Here is an 18,815-nt window from a genome sequence, read left to right as displayed (position 1 = left end):
CTGGAAGGGTTCATTAACACATTTTTTAGCCTACTGCAACTATGATCATATCGGTATCTAGCAGATATAAACAGGTCAGCATTTCTACACAAGATAGTGCCATCACACAAGAAATGGGCTGAATTGTACCTGAGCTGAAGGAGGACGTACCTCTTCTTGGTATGACCAACTTCCAAAAAGAAAACTGGTAGTGGAGATGGACTCAGGGGACCTGGCTGAACTATGGATTTCTTGTGCAAGCTTGACAAATCAAATTCCTAATTTCCCAGACTTGACTGTCTTGGCATTATTCTGTAATATAAAAAGAAGAGGAATATAATATAAATTGTGTGTGTGTGTGTATATATATTTGTAGTAATTCTTGATGCTAGATAGATGGACCTATAGCAATGATTCAGAGATTTTTGAGAACAGGAGATATTCAAATATCCAGTCTCCTCACGGATAAAAATGATTATTGACTTTGATGCTTTGCACAGGGGTCATGCCAAAAATAAATTTACTGTAAAAGTGTCTTCTGACAGCCAGTCAATAATTTTAAAAATGGATTAAGAGACCCTATGCATCCCTATGGACCAAGATGTTCAGACACTTCAGCTGGAAAACGTTAGTAAAAATTCTTCCTCATGTGAAAGAGATGCTTACATTATGTATGCATGTATACATATATATGTGTGTGTATAGGAATACGTTTATACAGATATCTGATGTGTAGCTTTCTCTATCCCTGTATATATATATATATATATGTATAGGTACATATGCATATACATTTACATACATACATAGAAATATGCATACATCTATATGTGTAGGGATAGGGAACATCGCATGTCAGATATCCTTTCAAAATTTTTTCTGAATGTTAGTATTTAACAGTTGCAAACTGTTAGCTCTTCCCATTATTTTGAGATAAGAAATATTAAAATTTGTTACTGGTTGGGAAAATTTACTCCAGGTCACAGGCTTCTGATGGTTTAGATTCGTTAGGCAGTGAAAAGACAGAAGAAATGTCTACTGAAAAAAGTATCTATTGCTGAGGAAACTGGGGCATGAAGACACCATGCCTTTTTCCTTACTAATCAGCCTGTACATCAGTAGAAAAGAATCCCCAAAAGCTCCAGGCAGTCTGCCCTCGATCTGTATACTGCAATTGTAACAAACAATGACTGGTTTCTAAATGTCTCACCATGCAGCATTGTACTCATCTTCCTTGCTGTCTCTCACAATATTGCAGACACAAAGTCCATGTTTAAAGCAGTCATTACTCAGTGGCTCTACAAAGGATAAATCACAGAAATGTTGTACCTAGTACGCTTGACCTATTGAAGTAGCATATTTAGATAAGATTATGTACCCTTAAAAATAATGACCTGGAAGATAAATAGTGAAACCTATTACTCAGATTTCTGTACAGTATGGCTGTTTGTTACTACATTTGGCTAAAAGTGCAGGGTGTGTAGTTAAGTGAAACTGAAATTCTGCCAGTTGTGTACATAGAAAACGTCTATGACTCATTTATTATGCTCTCTTGATTAGTTTTTTGCCCTGTATACCTTTCTACTTATAATAAGATTATATAGCTAAACTTTAAGGTCTCCTCTCAATCCTTCATATACCCAGAGGGTTTTATTTTGTTTTATTTTCTGTTAAGCACTTTTATTTCTTGATTCCATTAAACCTTTTCATAATTCAGACAGATCCATTTGTACTTGTGCTTGCTTTAATTCAGGAATGTAAACCAGAGGCGTGCAGACAACCTAATGAAATGCATCTGTCTGGTATTATATCATGTATTCCTGGTCACAGGTACAATCACAGTAAAGTAAGAAATAGCATGTGCACTTTATGAATTGGGTATGATCTAAGCCAGGATAGTCATGGCAGGATTGATAATTGCTACTGGAGGCAATAGCTTGCTACTTTAATATTTGCTTCACTGCATGTTAAAGATTTGTTTTGCACTGGAATAATTTGCCTGCCTGAAGTTATTTGTGTCTCAAAAAATCATCAAAATGGAGCTTGAGGCACCAGGAAAGAGCTGATAGATGACAAATATTTGCAGTACAATTCTTGGTACATTTAAGTCACACCATTTTGACAACAGGATTGTTAGTACACTATTTTTAAAATAAAGAAGCTTTAGCGATAGATGTCTGACCTGCAATGGCCAGAGTTGCAGTTCCACCATTTCACTTTATGGAAATTAGTTTGATTTACTTATGTATCCCTGGTCGGTGCCATTGACAGGTGTGTATTAAATCTGCCAGAACAGATTCTGTTTTTTTATATCCAATCTCAGAGACTGAAGTGGGAGACAATCCCATCCTTAGCATCAGCGTGCCCTTTACAGTGGCTATTTATTTCTCTGTTGTTACTGCAGCCATTTTTAGACTGGAGTTTTCAAGACGGAGACTTCTATGATTTTAAATAATTTAATGCAGATAGCATCTGCCTTCAGAAAGAAAGCAGCATTAACAACAAAAAGTGCAACCTAAATGTTAGGTAATTGTGTGTTTTCGAAGAACCTCCTGCAATTCAAGTTATGTGCATAGCTGCAATGAATTCTGTTAAGTACAGACTTAAAAATCAAGTAATAATTAATATTCTCTGTTGAAATGTAAAACTTGATGTACCACCAGTCGAAAAGATGTCCTGCAGCAAAATTTCTCTTATTGCACCCAACGCAAGTGTCAGATGTAATCGTAACGTGGAGGCTCAGTTATTGCCTGCAGTGATCAGGTCATTGGTAGCTCAAGTCTGGCATCCTTCTTCTAGTGGTGGGCCTGTATTTGAAGCATCAGGAAGGTTATTCCGTTATCTCTTTGATACTGCATTATAATTGGAATGTTCTTAAAACCAGGGAGTGTGAAGAATAAATGTAGTAGGTTGTTTAATAAGGAAAAGGGTATATGGCTGTTAGTATTTCTAAAGTCTCTCCTTCCAACCCTTCCCATTCATTCCACCCAGTGCGTCGCTCCAAAGCCGCAGATGAGGAAAGGAGCCACAAAGCACGCAGGGCACGGGATGAATACCGACGGCAATCCTTGCGAGCCATCCAGAAGGGAATAGTGGCTGGTCTGAGTAATTTGTTCCAGGGAACAAGCCTGAATAATGAACAGGAGACAAACCTGAACTGCAACAGTGCAAGTCCTTTGCTGTCTCTCTCTGCAGCATCCAGGTTAGTTTGTACAAGAGTGATTTTGAAATACAGTTTCTGTTAAACTGCTCCCTCTTCAATCCCCACCATTTCAACGAGCTCTTCAGTTTTTAGATATTCTCACAGTCTTGCTGTTTCACAAAGACCACAACAAGAATATTTTGTAAAAAAGTGGAAACAGACTGCACACTTAATGTAAACTAAATGCCATTTCTTTTTCAGACAATTTTTTTTTTAAGAGTCCACACAGACAGCAATGGGTCCTTCAGAAGTTAGTATTAGATCGGTATGCAAGGTTGTGATATGGAGAAAGGCAAATGGACAAATTCTTAGGCAAGTCTTAAACCTCAGGCCTAAAACTGCCCGCCACTTCATGGATCTTTGGAACATTTTACAAAGAGCTGTCATGCTCCCAAGTTTCAGGGGATTTAAGTTTTCTTTAGGCAAAATCAAGTGTCTTTATTTTCTTTTCTGTTTATTAATGTTTCATCTGGCTATTTGTGAAATGCCATGAATTGTGGAAGAGGAAAAAGACACAAACTGGCAGATGGGTGCTAGAAAGTCACTGTTTTCCTGGTTATAACTTATACCATTAATTTGGCTTCATGTGGTGATAACGACAATGTGAACACTGTCAGGATGTTTTAGCATTAAATGCTAAAATAATCCCAACAACAAATATCCAAACTCATAAAGGAAAGAGTGACATTAAATCAAGTTTTTCTTTACCAGTTACCACCAGAGAGAATGAATCCCTTCTCATTTGGAAATCTGTTCTGTTCTGACAAATAAGTTCTTTGCTGTATTGTGTTGAAACACAGAATTTCCGATAATAGCAGCCAAAACTCCCAGTTTGAGAAGGAATCAAAATTTCACTGTCTGAAAGAGAACAGGATATCTAATATTACCGTCAAATCAACTTGTCAAAGGAATGCTCTAGTTATTTTTCCAAACTACTTAAATAAAAGTTTTCTTTGAAATGGAGTAATATAAACACTAGTAAAATGGGATTTTTTTTTTTAAAGTCTATCTTTTAACCAGAAGTGCAGAGCTTCTGAAGTGAGGTTACTTACAATAGAATTTTTGAAAATGGGTTTGAAAAAAAAAATCTGGAGAACGTTCTGATCATTATCCAGCTCGTGTTCAATATTGTTTATCTATTATAACCTATGCTTTAAACATGTGCTGTGATACTGCATACAAATAAATTCATATAATTCACCTTCTCACACCTATTGCAAGTGTGATGAAGCCTATATCAAACAATTCCAATATGTAAATATTTTCAATGTGAGCGTAAATATGCTACATTTGCAAATATTGGCTGTTGGGACTCTGGAGTTCAGGTTGATGGTTGGACTTGATGATCTTGAAGATAACTTCCAACCTAGATGATTCTATGATTTTATTCTAAGAGAAAATGGGTATCTAAAATTTTCCTTTGCCAGTAGCCTGGGAAGTCAAGGAGGAGATGTTGCTATTTACCACTGGTGTGAGGCAGACATTTAGCCTCTAGGGAATGCAGGTTCAGGGCATTCTCTAGTTTTTCAGTGTGAAGCATAGTTCCTGTAATTTTTACCTTGTCCTGCATTTTCTTTTAAAAGTCACTTCAAAATAATATTATTTTATTTTTGCTTGAGTTCTCAATTTCTTGTGATTTTTTTATGTAGTTCAGAAACATTTCATTCAGTTTCTTCCTACTCTCCCTTGTTCTTTTGAGTGTTCTCTTCACAATGGTTCTCTATTTGGCCTGCTCACTCACTTTTTAAAAATCATTATTTATTTATTTATTTATATAGATATATTTTTCATTTTAGTTTAGTTTAGTTTAGTTTTGTGGCTGTATTTCTCTCTTCTTGTCTGACTGGACGTGCTTGACCACAGCAGCAGCATAGAAAATGATGGATGGTAATTTTGATATTTGGTCTAGGGCAGAAAAAATGATCAGTTTGATAGGTCTTTCCAAATTAAACAGAATAATAGAGAAATGAGTTGAGGAATGGAAATGGATTGTAGGGCCCTGGAATTCAAAGGGGTTTGTGTATCTTTTTAGAAGAAAGATATTAAAATGCAGAAATGAGAAGCATATGTAGGGTTTTTGTTTGTGTAAGTGCATATCTATAGCTGAATCTTCACTTTCTCCCGTTATTCATATGTTTGTATCTTCAAATTCTATAGTGAATACTGGTCAGATCTATTTCCATGTTTGTGTAATTTAGCAATAAGTGTTACTTTCACTGCGGGCTTCATCAACGGATTTCAACAAACTTGATCATTGCTTTTAGTAAGACAAGCTGAAAGGCCTTGGTTTCAGATCATCAAGCAGACATCTTTTTGCTTTAATCCTTTCTTAAGGGAATTTTGCTGTCAAGAATTGATGAACTTTGATTGTTTTTGAGGGTTCTTGATTATCTCACAAATTAGTTTAATGCTGTTCAGTGCCTTTTGAGCTGACATCCTGATTTTAGTACTAGTTCTTCATTACATTGTCTGGAAATACCATCATCATGTGGCAGCTCTGTGGCAAGTGGAGTAGGAAGCAAGAAGTATGTATCCAGCTACTGTACTGGTTCCTGTGAAAACTATGTCTGTCTTGTCGAATGAAAGTGAAATTATCGTACAAGTAGACATACCCACTCTAGCCATACCTTTGCCTTAAAAACAGCGATGAAGATTTGGTAATTTGTGGTAAGAGTATGAGCACCAGAAACCTATATGGGATTTCAAACTTTACAGAAGTCCATTGTAAAACCTCCCTTTTATTACTGTTTATTACTGTTGCCATGAGACTATGTTTAACTGGGATGTAGTCACATTTCAATTTGATATTATAGATGTGCTCTTAGTCTTTATTTGAGGTAGCAGGATGCATTTTACTCATATTTTACCTGACTTGCCTTTTACTACCTAATATAATATAAAGTGCTTAGAAAGTAGTGAGGGAGGCTGGCAAAGAGAATGCAAAGATGACATAAGAGCTTAAACCAAACATTCCCTCTATCAGGCTTAATGTTTTAGATACAGAACCTATTACAGATGTTTCTGATTTAGAAATTCTTGCCAGCACAAAGGAGTGTATTTTAAGCAGAAAAAACAAAACAAACCAACAACAACAACAACAAAACACAAACAAAACAAAACAAAAAAAACTCCTTGTTGATATGTAAATTAGAATAAAAATAAGGTTGAATAGGAAAGCTGGCTGAAATGTTCATTGGATGTTTTCTGGTGAATTGTTTTTCACTTACAGTTATTTGCTTAAGAAAAGGTTTACATTTCCATTGCAAAATATTCTGATTTCCCTAAAAACTCAAAATAATTTTAACAAATCAAAAAAGGTTAAAATTGTTGAGTGAGCTATACTGAACATCAATTATACTGAACATCCTGTGTTTTTATGTGTATTTAAAAATACACGTAAAATACATTTATATTTATATTGTCCCTTGCTTTTTTACACTATTAATTCTTTATATGGCTGTTTACTTATTTGTCTTTATATGTAGTAACATCTGGGAGCGCCCATCTAGACCCTTTTCTCGAGAAGTCATTATTCGTTGGTTCAAAGAAGAGCAGGTCCCTCGACGTGCTGGCTTTGAGAGGAACACCAACAGAATTGCTCAATGGTTTCATGGTAATATGCTGATCCTTACTTTCTCAAATAACAGAGCTGTGAGCATACATTCAGGATGTAAAGCTTGCCAGCTTTCATCACAGAAAGGAATGTCTATTGACATTGTGAAGCCTGGTGCCTGTTAAACATTTTTGCCTCATTCCTATTATTAGCATATGATTTCCTGTTTTCTTTTCCTGGTTAAGTAGATTAATTTATGGCTCAAATAACACGTTTTACAGGAATATTTTGATAAAAATATACTTGCTGTAATATAACAAGCCAAGAAAAAGGAATGAGACCATTATAGGGTGGGAAGGACTCTAAAAATGGTAAACTGGCAAATACCAGTTATATATACAAAGAGTTATATTTTGGGTGGATGACTGATACTTTTTTGCTTTATCTGATTTGCAAGAATGTCTCAAACTCATGTCTAATCCTCGTTGTACTTTGTAAACCAAGGTAGCTTTTTTTTAAAAAAAATATTTATTTTGCAAACAAAAAGCATTGAAAGGTCTTAATTTTTCTTAGAATGGATGAATGGATTGGAAGTTTATATTTTAGGCAGTTTTCATAAAATGGGGAAAAGAATTCCTGCTCAAATCAATAAGCTGGCATCATATCTGCTGGAGTTCCTAGATTTTCTGGAGTTTTTGGTCTGTATAGCATTTGCTATGCAGCTGAATCTTTTGTGTCAAATTCACAGGTAAGACATTCTTGCTTTCATAGGCATTTTATATTTGTTATACTTAAATATGAAAAAAATAATAATTCTGGCTGTTAAGCTGGAATGATTGAAAGACTGACATAATTGAGGGACTGAAAGGACTTTAAAGCTAAATCCCAGTGTTAAATCACAGCTGCTTTTAATGAATCTGTTATTTTATTGTTCAAATAACTAAACTGACCTCGATTCTATTTTCATGATTCTGTGAGCATACGATCAAGACGTGTGGAATTTCTGAACTTAACCAGGCAAGAAAGGTTTCTGAACAAGTTTAGTCTTCAGTGGATTTCAGATTTCATTTTATGATGTACCAGTCCTTATGTCTTAGAAGACTGCAATTTTAATGGGCCTAGTTAGTCAAAAATACTGACCTCAGTCACACCTCCCCTGCAAATGGAACATTCTTCCGTTGCTTATGAACAATGATGCAGACAGGTGGTGGTTTTGTTGTTGTTGTTGTTTTGTTTGTTTGCTTTTTGCTGTCTTACAAAAGATATTTGCTGTGGCTTCCTTCTGAGAGATAAGCTGATTAAAATTTCATCCGTGGACATTATTCAGAAGGATTTTCTACCACCTTCTCTATGATCTTTCTGTGTGACCCAATGGTAAACATTTTCCCTGCTTGTGGGAACTCACATCCATATAAACCAAAATGAATAGTTATGAATATATTTATGCCTTTAATTAAGAAGGCATCTGGTCTTAAGCTAACGCCTGTGAAGTCTTTTTACCAATTTAAGTGATTTTTGGGGTAATCTCTGAATCACTACAACAATGGAGGAATTCATAATCTTTCTTTAGTCCCTTTAGTTCATATCTTAGATACAGTGACTATCCACTGACATTTATAAAAGTGAGCAAAGTATCTCATTTGTCCTCCTCCCACTCAAGAAGGCTGACAAAGATAATTAAGATAGATCTCCAGTACAAAGCTCAGTAGTTTTCTTTGCAGAGATCTTCACAAGTAACGCTTTGGTATCTGTTTATTGGGTTAGCTGTTTTAGCTGTGCCTTCTGCAGCTCTGGTGGGAATACAGAATACTTTTTTAAAAATTTTGTAATGAAAATTTGATGTTCTTTTTAAATCTAATTATAAATTTGATTTACAACTCAAAACCATTTTTAATCTCTTCAAAAATCATAAAATTAGATGATGTTTACTTCAGTTGGATTGGCAAGCAACAAATTTTCTTTAAGTGGCTTGCAGTCACTCAGTGACCACAGTACCATTTATATCTCCAGCTCCTAGAATAAAAAAGAATCAGAGCAAGCAGTTCAGGCATCACTGAGATACGACGTAACTAGTGCCTATATCTTTGGTACAAAACCCAGCTCTTTCTTTTGTATTATTTAATAGATGCCTACGTTTTTGGGTGAAAAGAAGCATGCCTTCAAGTGTTTCACTATGAAAACAAGAAAATTGGTCTAAATTTTGATCATTGTAATAATAAGGAAATTAATAATCATGTTCTGCTATCTTACCTACTAATTGACAAACATGGGCAGATGAATTCTAACTTACAAGTGGATCCTCATGTTTTATTAAGATAATGAAACTTTAAAAATACAAATTCAGAGCATGCTTTGCTATTGCTGGTACATTTTAAAAACAGGGAAATGATATGGGGTTTAGGATGGGAGGTCTGACTTTTAAAAGGGCTATTAAGGGAGACAGCCTTATTGTTTCAAACAGGTTTAGCTTTGAACTAGAATTTTCTTTTTAAACCTCTGTGCAGCTCCTGCCAAGTAAAGTCAAAATTACTACCCTTCCCCATATGTTTTGCCATACTCTTATCACATTAGCAAACAACTGGAGTTTTCAGTTTAATGTAGCCATTAGACACTTTGATTTCTATTCCTTTTGGCAAAAAAAACTACAGATGTCTTTCTCCCATAAGTCTTCAACCATTCTGTGATATAAAAAAGAGATGTTGGTATCTGAAACAGGTAATAATATTTCCAGTTATATTAATAATATTACAAGGTACTGATCTCTGAACTCTAATGACCAGTCACAGGACCTGAGGGAATGGCATGGGGCTGGGACAGGGGAAGGTCAGGCTGGGTGTTAAGAAAAGGTTCTGCACCAAGAAGGCGTGGGATAGGCTCCCCAGGGCAGGGGTCATGGCACTGAGCCTGTCAGAGTTCAAGAAGTGTTTAGACAATGCTCTCAGGTATATGGTTTGTTTTTTATGGTGGTCCTGTGTGGAGCTCAGTGATCCTTGTGGGTCCTTTCCAACTTGGGATAGTCTCTGATTCTGTGATTTGTTTGCTCTGTCTTTCCCTTGTCCTTTAACTTTGCTCTTCTGCTTGAAATTTGTTTAAGCATGTTATCTTTTCCCATTCCCACTGTTATGTCAGCTGTTATTTTTGAAACTTCAGGTATGTTAGACATGTTGCTGTAATGTATTCTATTCTGCATTTGGTTATTTTCCATTCGGAACATAGGAGACTGTTCCTTTTTGCCTGGGGAAGGGCTGATCTCTAAATATTTCCCCAGCTTTATTTGAAGCTAATTTTCTATGATTGCTGTTGTTATTTATTCACAACATGAGTGGGATCTCTCAGATGTATAGTAAATATAATGCAAGATGACAAAATGAGGAATTTATACGTTGCCTGTGAGGTGGCTTTGTGCATGTGTGCTGAGCATCTACTGTAGGACTATCTGACCTCTGCTTGCCTTGAGGTTGAAAGAAAAGTTCAGAGGCTGATGTTGCAGATCTAGAAACATGAGGTAGCTGCCCTAAAGGTCATACCTTTAAAATGTAATTGCAGTTCATATTGTGGTGAACTATTTTCTCAAAAGAAGTCAGGTTGGCAGTGGAGTTACTAGCTAAGGGAGAAGCAAACTGTGAAGAAGCTGATCAGAGCAAGTTGAAGGAAAGACTGAAAAATTCTGCGAGAAGCAGAAGCTGAGTGAGCCCTGAGGTCAGGGGAGCCAGGGAAGGCCATTTTCAGTATAAGAGTATCATGTTGCAAACCTTTATGAATCAAGGTTTAGTTTTTCATAGCTAAAAGAGGAAATTTGTTATCAAGAGGAAACTCTGTCAGGCTTAAATAGTGACAATGTTCTGCAAATCAGATGCTCTTAATAAAGGCTTTAAAACTTAGTATTTCCAAAAATCTATTAATTTTGAGCCTTTAAGCAGCAGCAGCAACAGAGTGCCTATTGGTGTAGCTGAACAGATCCCTATCAATCATCTACTGGACCTTCTTGTAGTGTTTTTCAAAGACAGAGGAGTATTTGGAGTTAAGCATTTAGGTCCTATGGCAGGTTCCTGTATTTGATTATTGATGTCTCAACTCAAGTCCGCTCATAATGTATGACAAAACTCAATTACTTAATCGGATCCAATTCGGTACTCAGCTTCTTCCTTAAGAAATAAGAAATGTTTTGCTGTTTTCTGAGAAATAAGATGAGTCTTCATATACTCCATTCACTACACTTAGCTCATAATGATAGTTTTAGTCTGTCAGTTCTTTTGAAGGATTTGGAATTGTTTTTCTAGTGCCATTACAGTTCCAAAGTGTCTACATAAGCTGGTTATTAGCAAACAGAATAAATGTTTTAGACTCATGGCTCCCCTTGGAAGGGAGCAAAGTATTAAAGTGAGGTAATGTGAGCTGTAGCATGCAGCAAGGAGAAAGGAAGCACAAAAGAACAGCAGGGAAATTGTAGAATGAGGCAAATGAATAATGTAAATAGGCTAATTGCTAATGTGAAATGAGTTTTCTTTTTCTTTTACAATACATTGTCCTTCTTGACTACTTGTTAACTGGAAGCCATATTCTAAAGATGTAGATAAGACAGAAGAAGGCAATTTCTCCAAACAGAGAAAGATGCTAAAAACGAGAGGTTATAAAGCATAAGTGACCACAAGAGTGCAAATACATTTGAAGTGTTAATGGTTTCATTGATGCAAACTGGTCAGGTGCAGTGCCTACTTGGTGCACTGGTAGTCAAAGATTAATATATACATGTGTATATATTAATGCGTGTCCTTTAAAGTTCAGTCTTGTGCCAGAGAATTCTTTGTATTTGTGAAAAATATCCTGCAGCTTTTTCGTAGAGCTTGCTTCAGGGTGAAAATACTGATCTCTTAAGGAAAACATATTTTGCTATTAAAAATCAAATTGGTTTACAATTCAGAGACTTGTTGCTACCTTTACTTAAAATACTTTTAAAGATTTTCTTCTCCACGTGCTTCTATTAGAACATGATACAGTGAACGATTATGATTTCATTTAGTAGGCCACAGTGGTAACTTAGTGTATTTACCTGTAGTTTTCATTACTGTTCTGTCTCGTGTCCCCTTATAGGACTGGACTATGAGTGGGTACATTTTCTCTATTACTATAGCTCCTTCAATCAGGCTTTCTTTATCTCATTACATAAAACAAAAAGGAGAGGTATTTTTGAGCTGAAGGTTCTGCTGTTTGTGCTTGGAAATGAAGAATCACTTATTAAAAATTAAAAAAAAAAAAAAAAGTTATTGGGGAGAAAAAAAAAACACAAACATATATAAAGACTAAAACTCATGCATTTTTAAGAACGTGAGGAAGGTTAGATTCAAGTAAAAAGCCCTCCTGTCTACAAAGGTTTATGCTACGACTGGAAGAAATTATAGTGACCATTTATGGTGACAAAAGTGAATGCAGAAGGACTTGTTTATCTGTCCAACACCCTGAATCTGAGCTGTGCTTCCCTTTGGCGTACATTGTAGTCTGTTTCTTAGACACTGGATCATGTTTTCTCTTTTCAGTGTCAGTCCTGTCTGTTTTAATTGGTTAGTTATTTTATCCCCACACAAAGTGCACATAGATGTCAGTTGTTACCAGCCCAAGATGCTCAGCTCATACTGCATATCTTTAAATGTTGGATCTGGCACATCACCTCTTCGAGCACAGCACAGGTGTCCTGTCCTCGTTAGTCTTGGAAGAATTGCTGGTATCCTGCTTATTATTAGTCTATATCTAACTGTTTATCAGCTGTGCCTGCAAGCCCTTGTTACTTTGCCTGCAGAGTTAAAACTAAATACTTTCAATTTTATAGGCCTCCACTTACATTCTTCAGCTTATGCCTGACCAAGCTATATATATTATTTTATATTCAGTATTTTCTGTTTAAAGTACAGCAAATAGTTGCAGACTAAAGGTCAGAAATTTTTACTGGTTTCCCAGCAGATGGCCTTCTTACTGGTCCTTCTGTCTTACTACACAGAGTACTGAAACCACAGTCCTATTGATCCAGCCTCAAGGCAAAGGATTACAAGTTATTAGATCAACAGCTCTTTTGAAGGAATGCTATTTTCCTGCTAAGCAAACTCAGCTCTCTCAAACAGTTTATCAGCAGGTATAGTGTGTAGGCATGTAAGGGGGGAAAGCATGCACCTGCACAAAATTATGTTGCTGGTTAGTCTTAACTCTAGATCATCCAGTTAGGAGCAGACTGTGACACTTAAAGTGCTCTCACCACAGGAAATAAACAGTAGGAGATGATATGAAAATGAAGCAAAGAGATTTCTGTGAGTCTGTTTGCAACTAACCTGTATGTGCACTTTCTCAATGTGACGCTGGCATGGAGGCAGAACCAGGTGAAGAGCAGGGAATATAAATTTGCTCTTCCCCTGCAAAAGTTAAGGGAAAGACAGCTCCCTCTCTTCCCTCTCCAGTTTCAGAAAGGTCAATTCTTCTTTTTTCTCCATGTCTTTCAGTGAAAGGGACTGAGAAATCACAAATGTGTGAATCTTTAGGAGGTAAAATCAGCTATACAGGTTAGCACAGTGACTTCAAACACATTGGCTTCAAATGCCTAACTGAGATCATCTTGCTGTGAGTATGAGCCTAGCTGCTTGCTCATTTACCTTAATTCAGGATGTAGGAAATGAGGCTATTTAGTGGCCATTTTTCAGTGGCTTGACTCAGAACTGGGGCAAACCCCAGAGGATGTCCAGAACTGGATCACTGCAAGGGCAGCACATGGTTATTATATTGACATTCATTGGGTGTAAAGTTTTTACTATCCAAATGTTATTCTCGTTTGACTTTCAATAATGCTTCAGTGTCTGGTTCACTTTGAGTGATTAAAGGTAACTTTTTCCCCTGAGGAACAGTACACTAAATCGATAGTCAAGAATGTTGCAAGCAGCTAGAATGCACTGTAATTAACAATGTTAGCTTAAAGTTCTCAAATCTACTCAAGTGTGTGAGAAGAAAAAATAGTTATCAATATTATTGCTGACTTAATTTTCTTTGAGCTGGAAAAAGAAGTATAGTTTCTTCAGTACTTACCAGAAATACCACAATTAAACTGCTTTGCAGAAATCTAGCTGGAACTGTTATTTTAATTTGAATTGGGAAAATAAGTATAGCATGATTTAAATTTGTATCCCTTTTAGCAATAAAAGTTTTAATGATTTTTTAGTTAAAAAAAAAAAAAAAAAAGTAGGAAGATTTCTCCTAAGCATAGCGATGTGATCTGGAAGATTCTCACAAATGTACATAGATTTCAGATTTGACTGTAAATAAAACAAACATGCATCCTTAAAGCTTACGTAAAGTGAATAGGCAAAAGGATTTTCCTGCATTTATGAAAAAGCTTTGAAAACAAAGAACAAAGTATATTTTCTGCTTAGTTATCTGTTATGAGACAAGTTGTAAACTTTGAATTCTAGGGATCCGTGTTAACTGTGACTTTTATTTTTCTCCTTACATTGAGTGAGCTTTTCTGTCATTGTGGTTTACAATAATCAATGAGGTTTACATAAAAATGTATCTTGAAAGCTTCTTCAACATCTATGAGATTATGTTCAACGAAAACTGTGAAATATGTGTTTTTGAAGATGATCATGGGCATATTTGTTTGCTAATAACTATCAGGTAATGGGCACACACCCATGTGTATATATGTAAAATTTTCCTACTCTTTGAATCCATTAATTTCCTTATAAAAAGGTGATAGGTCAAATGGTTATTTTTGAGTGTGTATTTTTTTTCATATTTGAAAACAAATTCAGAACGTGTTCAATTGCTTTTCTTCTATGTCTAATTCACAATGAAGAGCATTATCATAAACAGCTCCTGAAAAGTTTTATTCACCTTATACTGTACAATAGTTTTGGTGATTGCAGAGCCAGTTGAGCTATATATTTTCCATTAGCAGCTGATATGTCAGTGTACTCATGATAGTGTGTCTGATTGTTACAAATCTGTTCCACAATTTACAGCCAACCATCTAGGTTCTTCCTGAATTTAAGTTTCATGATGGGAACATAGAGCAACGGTTGCCTTTGTCATAAGGAACAAGGAAATGTACCATGGGAAAGGAGGAGCTGGAGCTTAGTGCACCCTGCCATTTCGGTCCCTGACAATGCCATTTCGGTCCCTGAGCGAGCCCTGGGCTGTCTTCCCAGGGCTGGTGTAGGCCAGACACAAAATCAAAAAGTTGCTTATAGAGCTGGAGGTCAAACTATAAGTTCAATGAGTCTTGTTGGATGCTATGAAGAATCAAAATCTAACTTTCATATGCTCAGATAAAAAGCAAATTAGAATTAAAATGGATAGGTGCATCAGTGCAAATCAATACAAGTATTAAAAGGCCAGTGGAAAATAGTAGCAACTCTAGCAAATTAGCAGCTTGTCAGAGGCTGTAATGTGATATTTTATTTACTACTATGTTACTCAATTAGCTTCTAGATGTTTCAATGTCTATTCATTGGGCAAATGCTCTTACAGTGAGACTACTGAATTAATGAAATTGTATTCATAATGCATTCCCAGTGTGCTGAATGACAGATCAATACTAGCATAAAATAAAGCCAGTAAAATTAGCAATGTACCAGGAAGACTTCCTAAGAAAGCTCTAATCATGATCAACCCAGATATAACCTCTACAAGTGTTAATCAGTAGAATTACAAAGCCTTTCCCATGCAACTGTTCAATAAGAGCAAGTGCCGGGTCCTGCACCTGGGACGGGGAAACCCTGGCTGCATGTACAGACTGGGCGATGAGACGCTGGAGAGCAGCCTAGAAGAGAGGGATCTGGGGGTCGTGGTAGACAGAAAGTTGAATATGAGGCAGCAATGTGCCCTGGCAGCCAGGAGGGCCAATCGTGTCCTGGGGTGCATCAAGCGTGGCATCGCTAGTAGGTCAAGGGAGGTGATTGTCCCGCTCTACTCTGCGCTGGTGCGGCCTCACCTCGAGTACTGTGTGCAGTTCTGGGCACCACAGTATAAAAAGGACATGAAACTGTTGGAGAGTGTCCAGAGGAGGGCTACGAAGATGGTGAAAGGCCTTGAGGGGAAGACGTACGAGGAACGGCTGAGGTCACTGGGCCTGTTCAGCCTGGAGAAGAGGAGGCTGAGGGGAGACCTCATCACAGTCTACAACTTCCTCGTAAGGGGGTGTCGAGAGGCAGGAGACCTTTTCTCCATTAACACTAGTGACAGGACCCGCGGGAACGGGGTTAAGCTGAGGCAGGGGAAATTTAGGCTGGACGTCAGGAGGGGGTTCTTCACAGAGAGGGTGGTTGCACACTGGAACAGGCTCCCCAGGGAAGTGGTCACTGCACCGAGCCTGTCTGAATTTAAGAAGAGATTGGACTGTGAACTTAGGCACATGGTCTGAACTTTTGGGTAGACCTGTGCGGTGTCAAGAGTTGGACTTGATGATCCTTAAGGGTCCCTTCCAACTCAGGATATTCTATTCTATTCTATTCTATTTTGTATTACACAGGATGTTCCCATTTGCATAAAATTTAAGTATGGAGGTGTACAGATATATTTGCTTTTCGTTTTACTTACAAATGCATTTTGAATGTCTAATAGTTCTTACTCATGTCAAAGTTGTACCATTCTGCACCATAGTGATTGTGAGGATTAATGTTTGTTTTAGGTAGGACTACAAATTAACTGCCATTATGGAAAGTACTTTACGTAGGTGTCTAGTAAATATTATTGCTGGAGCAATCTGTTTGGACCCATAGAACCATCAGTGACATCTACTAATCTAAAACCAATCCAGTCTTCTTCCTGTTTACCACTAGCAAGATCAGTTTTCCTTGTATGTTTTTAACATGTGCTTTTGTTTACTACATCTTATTTTCTTTTTGTTTGTTTTTCATTTTTATTCAAAATAGGTTTAGGATCTATTTCCTGTTTGCTTGAAGCTGTAATCTATATTTTGTTTACTTTGTTGCACTGGAATAAAATATGTCAGTCCTCTAAAAAAGACAGAATTCAGTTTCTAAGTTCAAATTTGAAGTGTTGGGCTTTATCTTAATTCACCACGAAAACTGGGAGCAACCTATGCACATATTGTAGTTGTTCTCAAACATACTTTGGTTTCATAATAAAGGAAAGATACTGCATTTATATGAGACTCACATTGATGAGAATTGTAGCAGTATGGAGAGGGAAAGAAAGCAAGAATGACATTTTTTTTTTTTTTTTGAGGGTGAGCTTCAGAACCAGTACTTCTGGGCCTTTGAGTTTTAACTATTAAAATTGCACTTTTTATAATTTAGCTCATGACTGAATAGACTGTTTTTCCCTTCTGGGTTACTCCTATAGTTCTTGGAGACATATTGATAAAAGCAGGAGTACCCCATAAAATGTGGTAATGTAGCTAGGGCTGCTTTGGTTTTCCATTGTCTTTTTATAGTCAATCTCTGCACCATACAGCCTCCAGTGCAATTAACTCATGATTAAAGTATCTTGTTCATTTAGCTTGTCTCACTTGGCTTGATGAAATTTGCCAGTAGCTTCTTATTATTTAAGTAATTTGTTTCTCTTCTTCATTTAGTAAATCTAGTGGCTACATTTCATGGGTATTTACACCTCTAGTAGTAGTGGCACAGGAAATCTGCACAAGGACTTAATGTTGGTGCCTTTTCCTTCGGATATGAAATCATAGCATATTACAATTCTTAGTAATTCATTACTGTTATTATTAGAAAGCTTTTTGGCAGATTGCTTGAGGTCAAACTGGTTGTCTCAGTCCAGTCTGTGGACAAGTATCTGTATTTTTCTTTCTTCTGCATTTTCTGTAATCAATTGCATCATGGAAAAAATGGATATAATGGATCATAAAACCACCCCAGAATAATGAATGCATAACATGCAAGGCAAAAGTAAATCAGGCCCTACCCACTCTGCCAGAGTTTATGTTGATTTATTATATCGTTTAGTCCTGTAGCACCTTACTCCTTAAGAAATATCAACACAAATGTGTAGTGTTAGAAGCAGAACATGGTGCTAAAATTGGGAAATATATTGTATATATTTTTGCATTTATTTTTTTAACTAGGGATTATCAAATTACATGTGATGTAAAATATTCCACACTAATAATACTAATGCTTATTTTGGAGCTAGTGAAATATGTGTACTGTTTTAAAGGACTGCATAGTTTATCCTTCTAGACAGAAGTTCTGCCCTTGACTTGTGTTTCTTGTTGAAATTAAACACCTGTATATTTGCAAGTTACAAGTATTTCTTCTGGCACTGGTTTTCAAAGAAAAGCTTGCTGGTTAAATGTACATTTATAGTTGAATGAAGGGAGAATAGGCAAACTGATAAAATCCTGCTTGTGCCAAAATTGAGAGAAGTCATCTGAAGAAAACTGAAACAATAAAATAAAATGACGGAAGTTCTATTGTGCTTCTTAATTACTCTGGAGATATTTTCTGACATCTTCATGCAAAGCATAATGAGGGAAAGATGTTGTCTTTACTGAGATAATAACATACTGCTAACAGTAGGGCACAGATGTTTTAGGTTAACAATTGTTTTCACACTTAAAAAAAAAATATCTGTGAAATGAAGCCCAACTTTGGTGGTTTGCTTTACACATTGCTCTTAACATATCAATGCTCCACTCTTTTGTGGAGCATTCAATCCCCTAAATTAGTTATAGAGAATGATATAGTTATGATATAGGATGTCCTGGATTTACAGTCAGTGCAGGGTTTTGTTTGTTTGTTTTACTATTTCTCTTAAACCTTTTTTTTTCTCTTTCTTTCTTCTTCTCCAGTGCCACAATGGTACTTGATGTCTTTTTCCACTTAGCAAGAACAACTCAACAACTCATGTGTAGGTAGCACCAGCACTGTTTCTGTCCCAGCTGTATGTGCTGGAGAGGCCATCATGTGCCTTTCCAAACTCCTCTTGTTTTCATAATGTATTTCAAATTTATATTATCTGTATGAGCACACTCACTTCCCTATTCTGAATATCAGAACAACAGATAAACATCTGTTCAGCAAGGTACTATATCATCAGTTCAAAGTATTCAGAAAACCTTTTATAGTC

The 18,815-nt window shown here is 36.4% G+C and overlaps 1 protein-coding gene across 1 annotated transcript in view; it reads left to right on the top strand.

Moving 5' to 3' along the window:
* The window catches only part of SH2D4B (SH2 domain containing 4B), a gene marked incomplete at both ends in the record, with an annotated part of 64,997 nt that overhangs the window by 29,713 nt on the left and 16,469 nt on the right, over positions 1–18,815 (top strand). Inside the window, 2 exons of the mRNA XM_084289749.1 lie at positions 2,971–3,181; positions 6,667–6,794. Coding sequence (XP_084145875.1) covers positions 2,971–3,181; positions 6,667–6,794 — 339 coding nt within the window. The remainder of the gene's footprint in view (positions 1–2,970; positions 3,182–6,666; positions 6,795–18,815) is intronic.

This window comes from Netta rufina (assembly GCF_964035555.1).
Source record: "Netta rufina genome assembly, chromosome: 7".
NCBI classification, from domain to species: domain Eukaryota; kingdom Metazoa; phylum Chordata; class Aves; order Anseriformes; family Anatidae; genus Netta; species Netta rufina.
The sequence above is the reverse complement of the archived record's forward strand: the minus strand, read 5'-3'. Positions and strand labels throughout refer to the sequence as shown.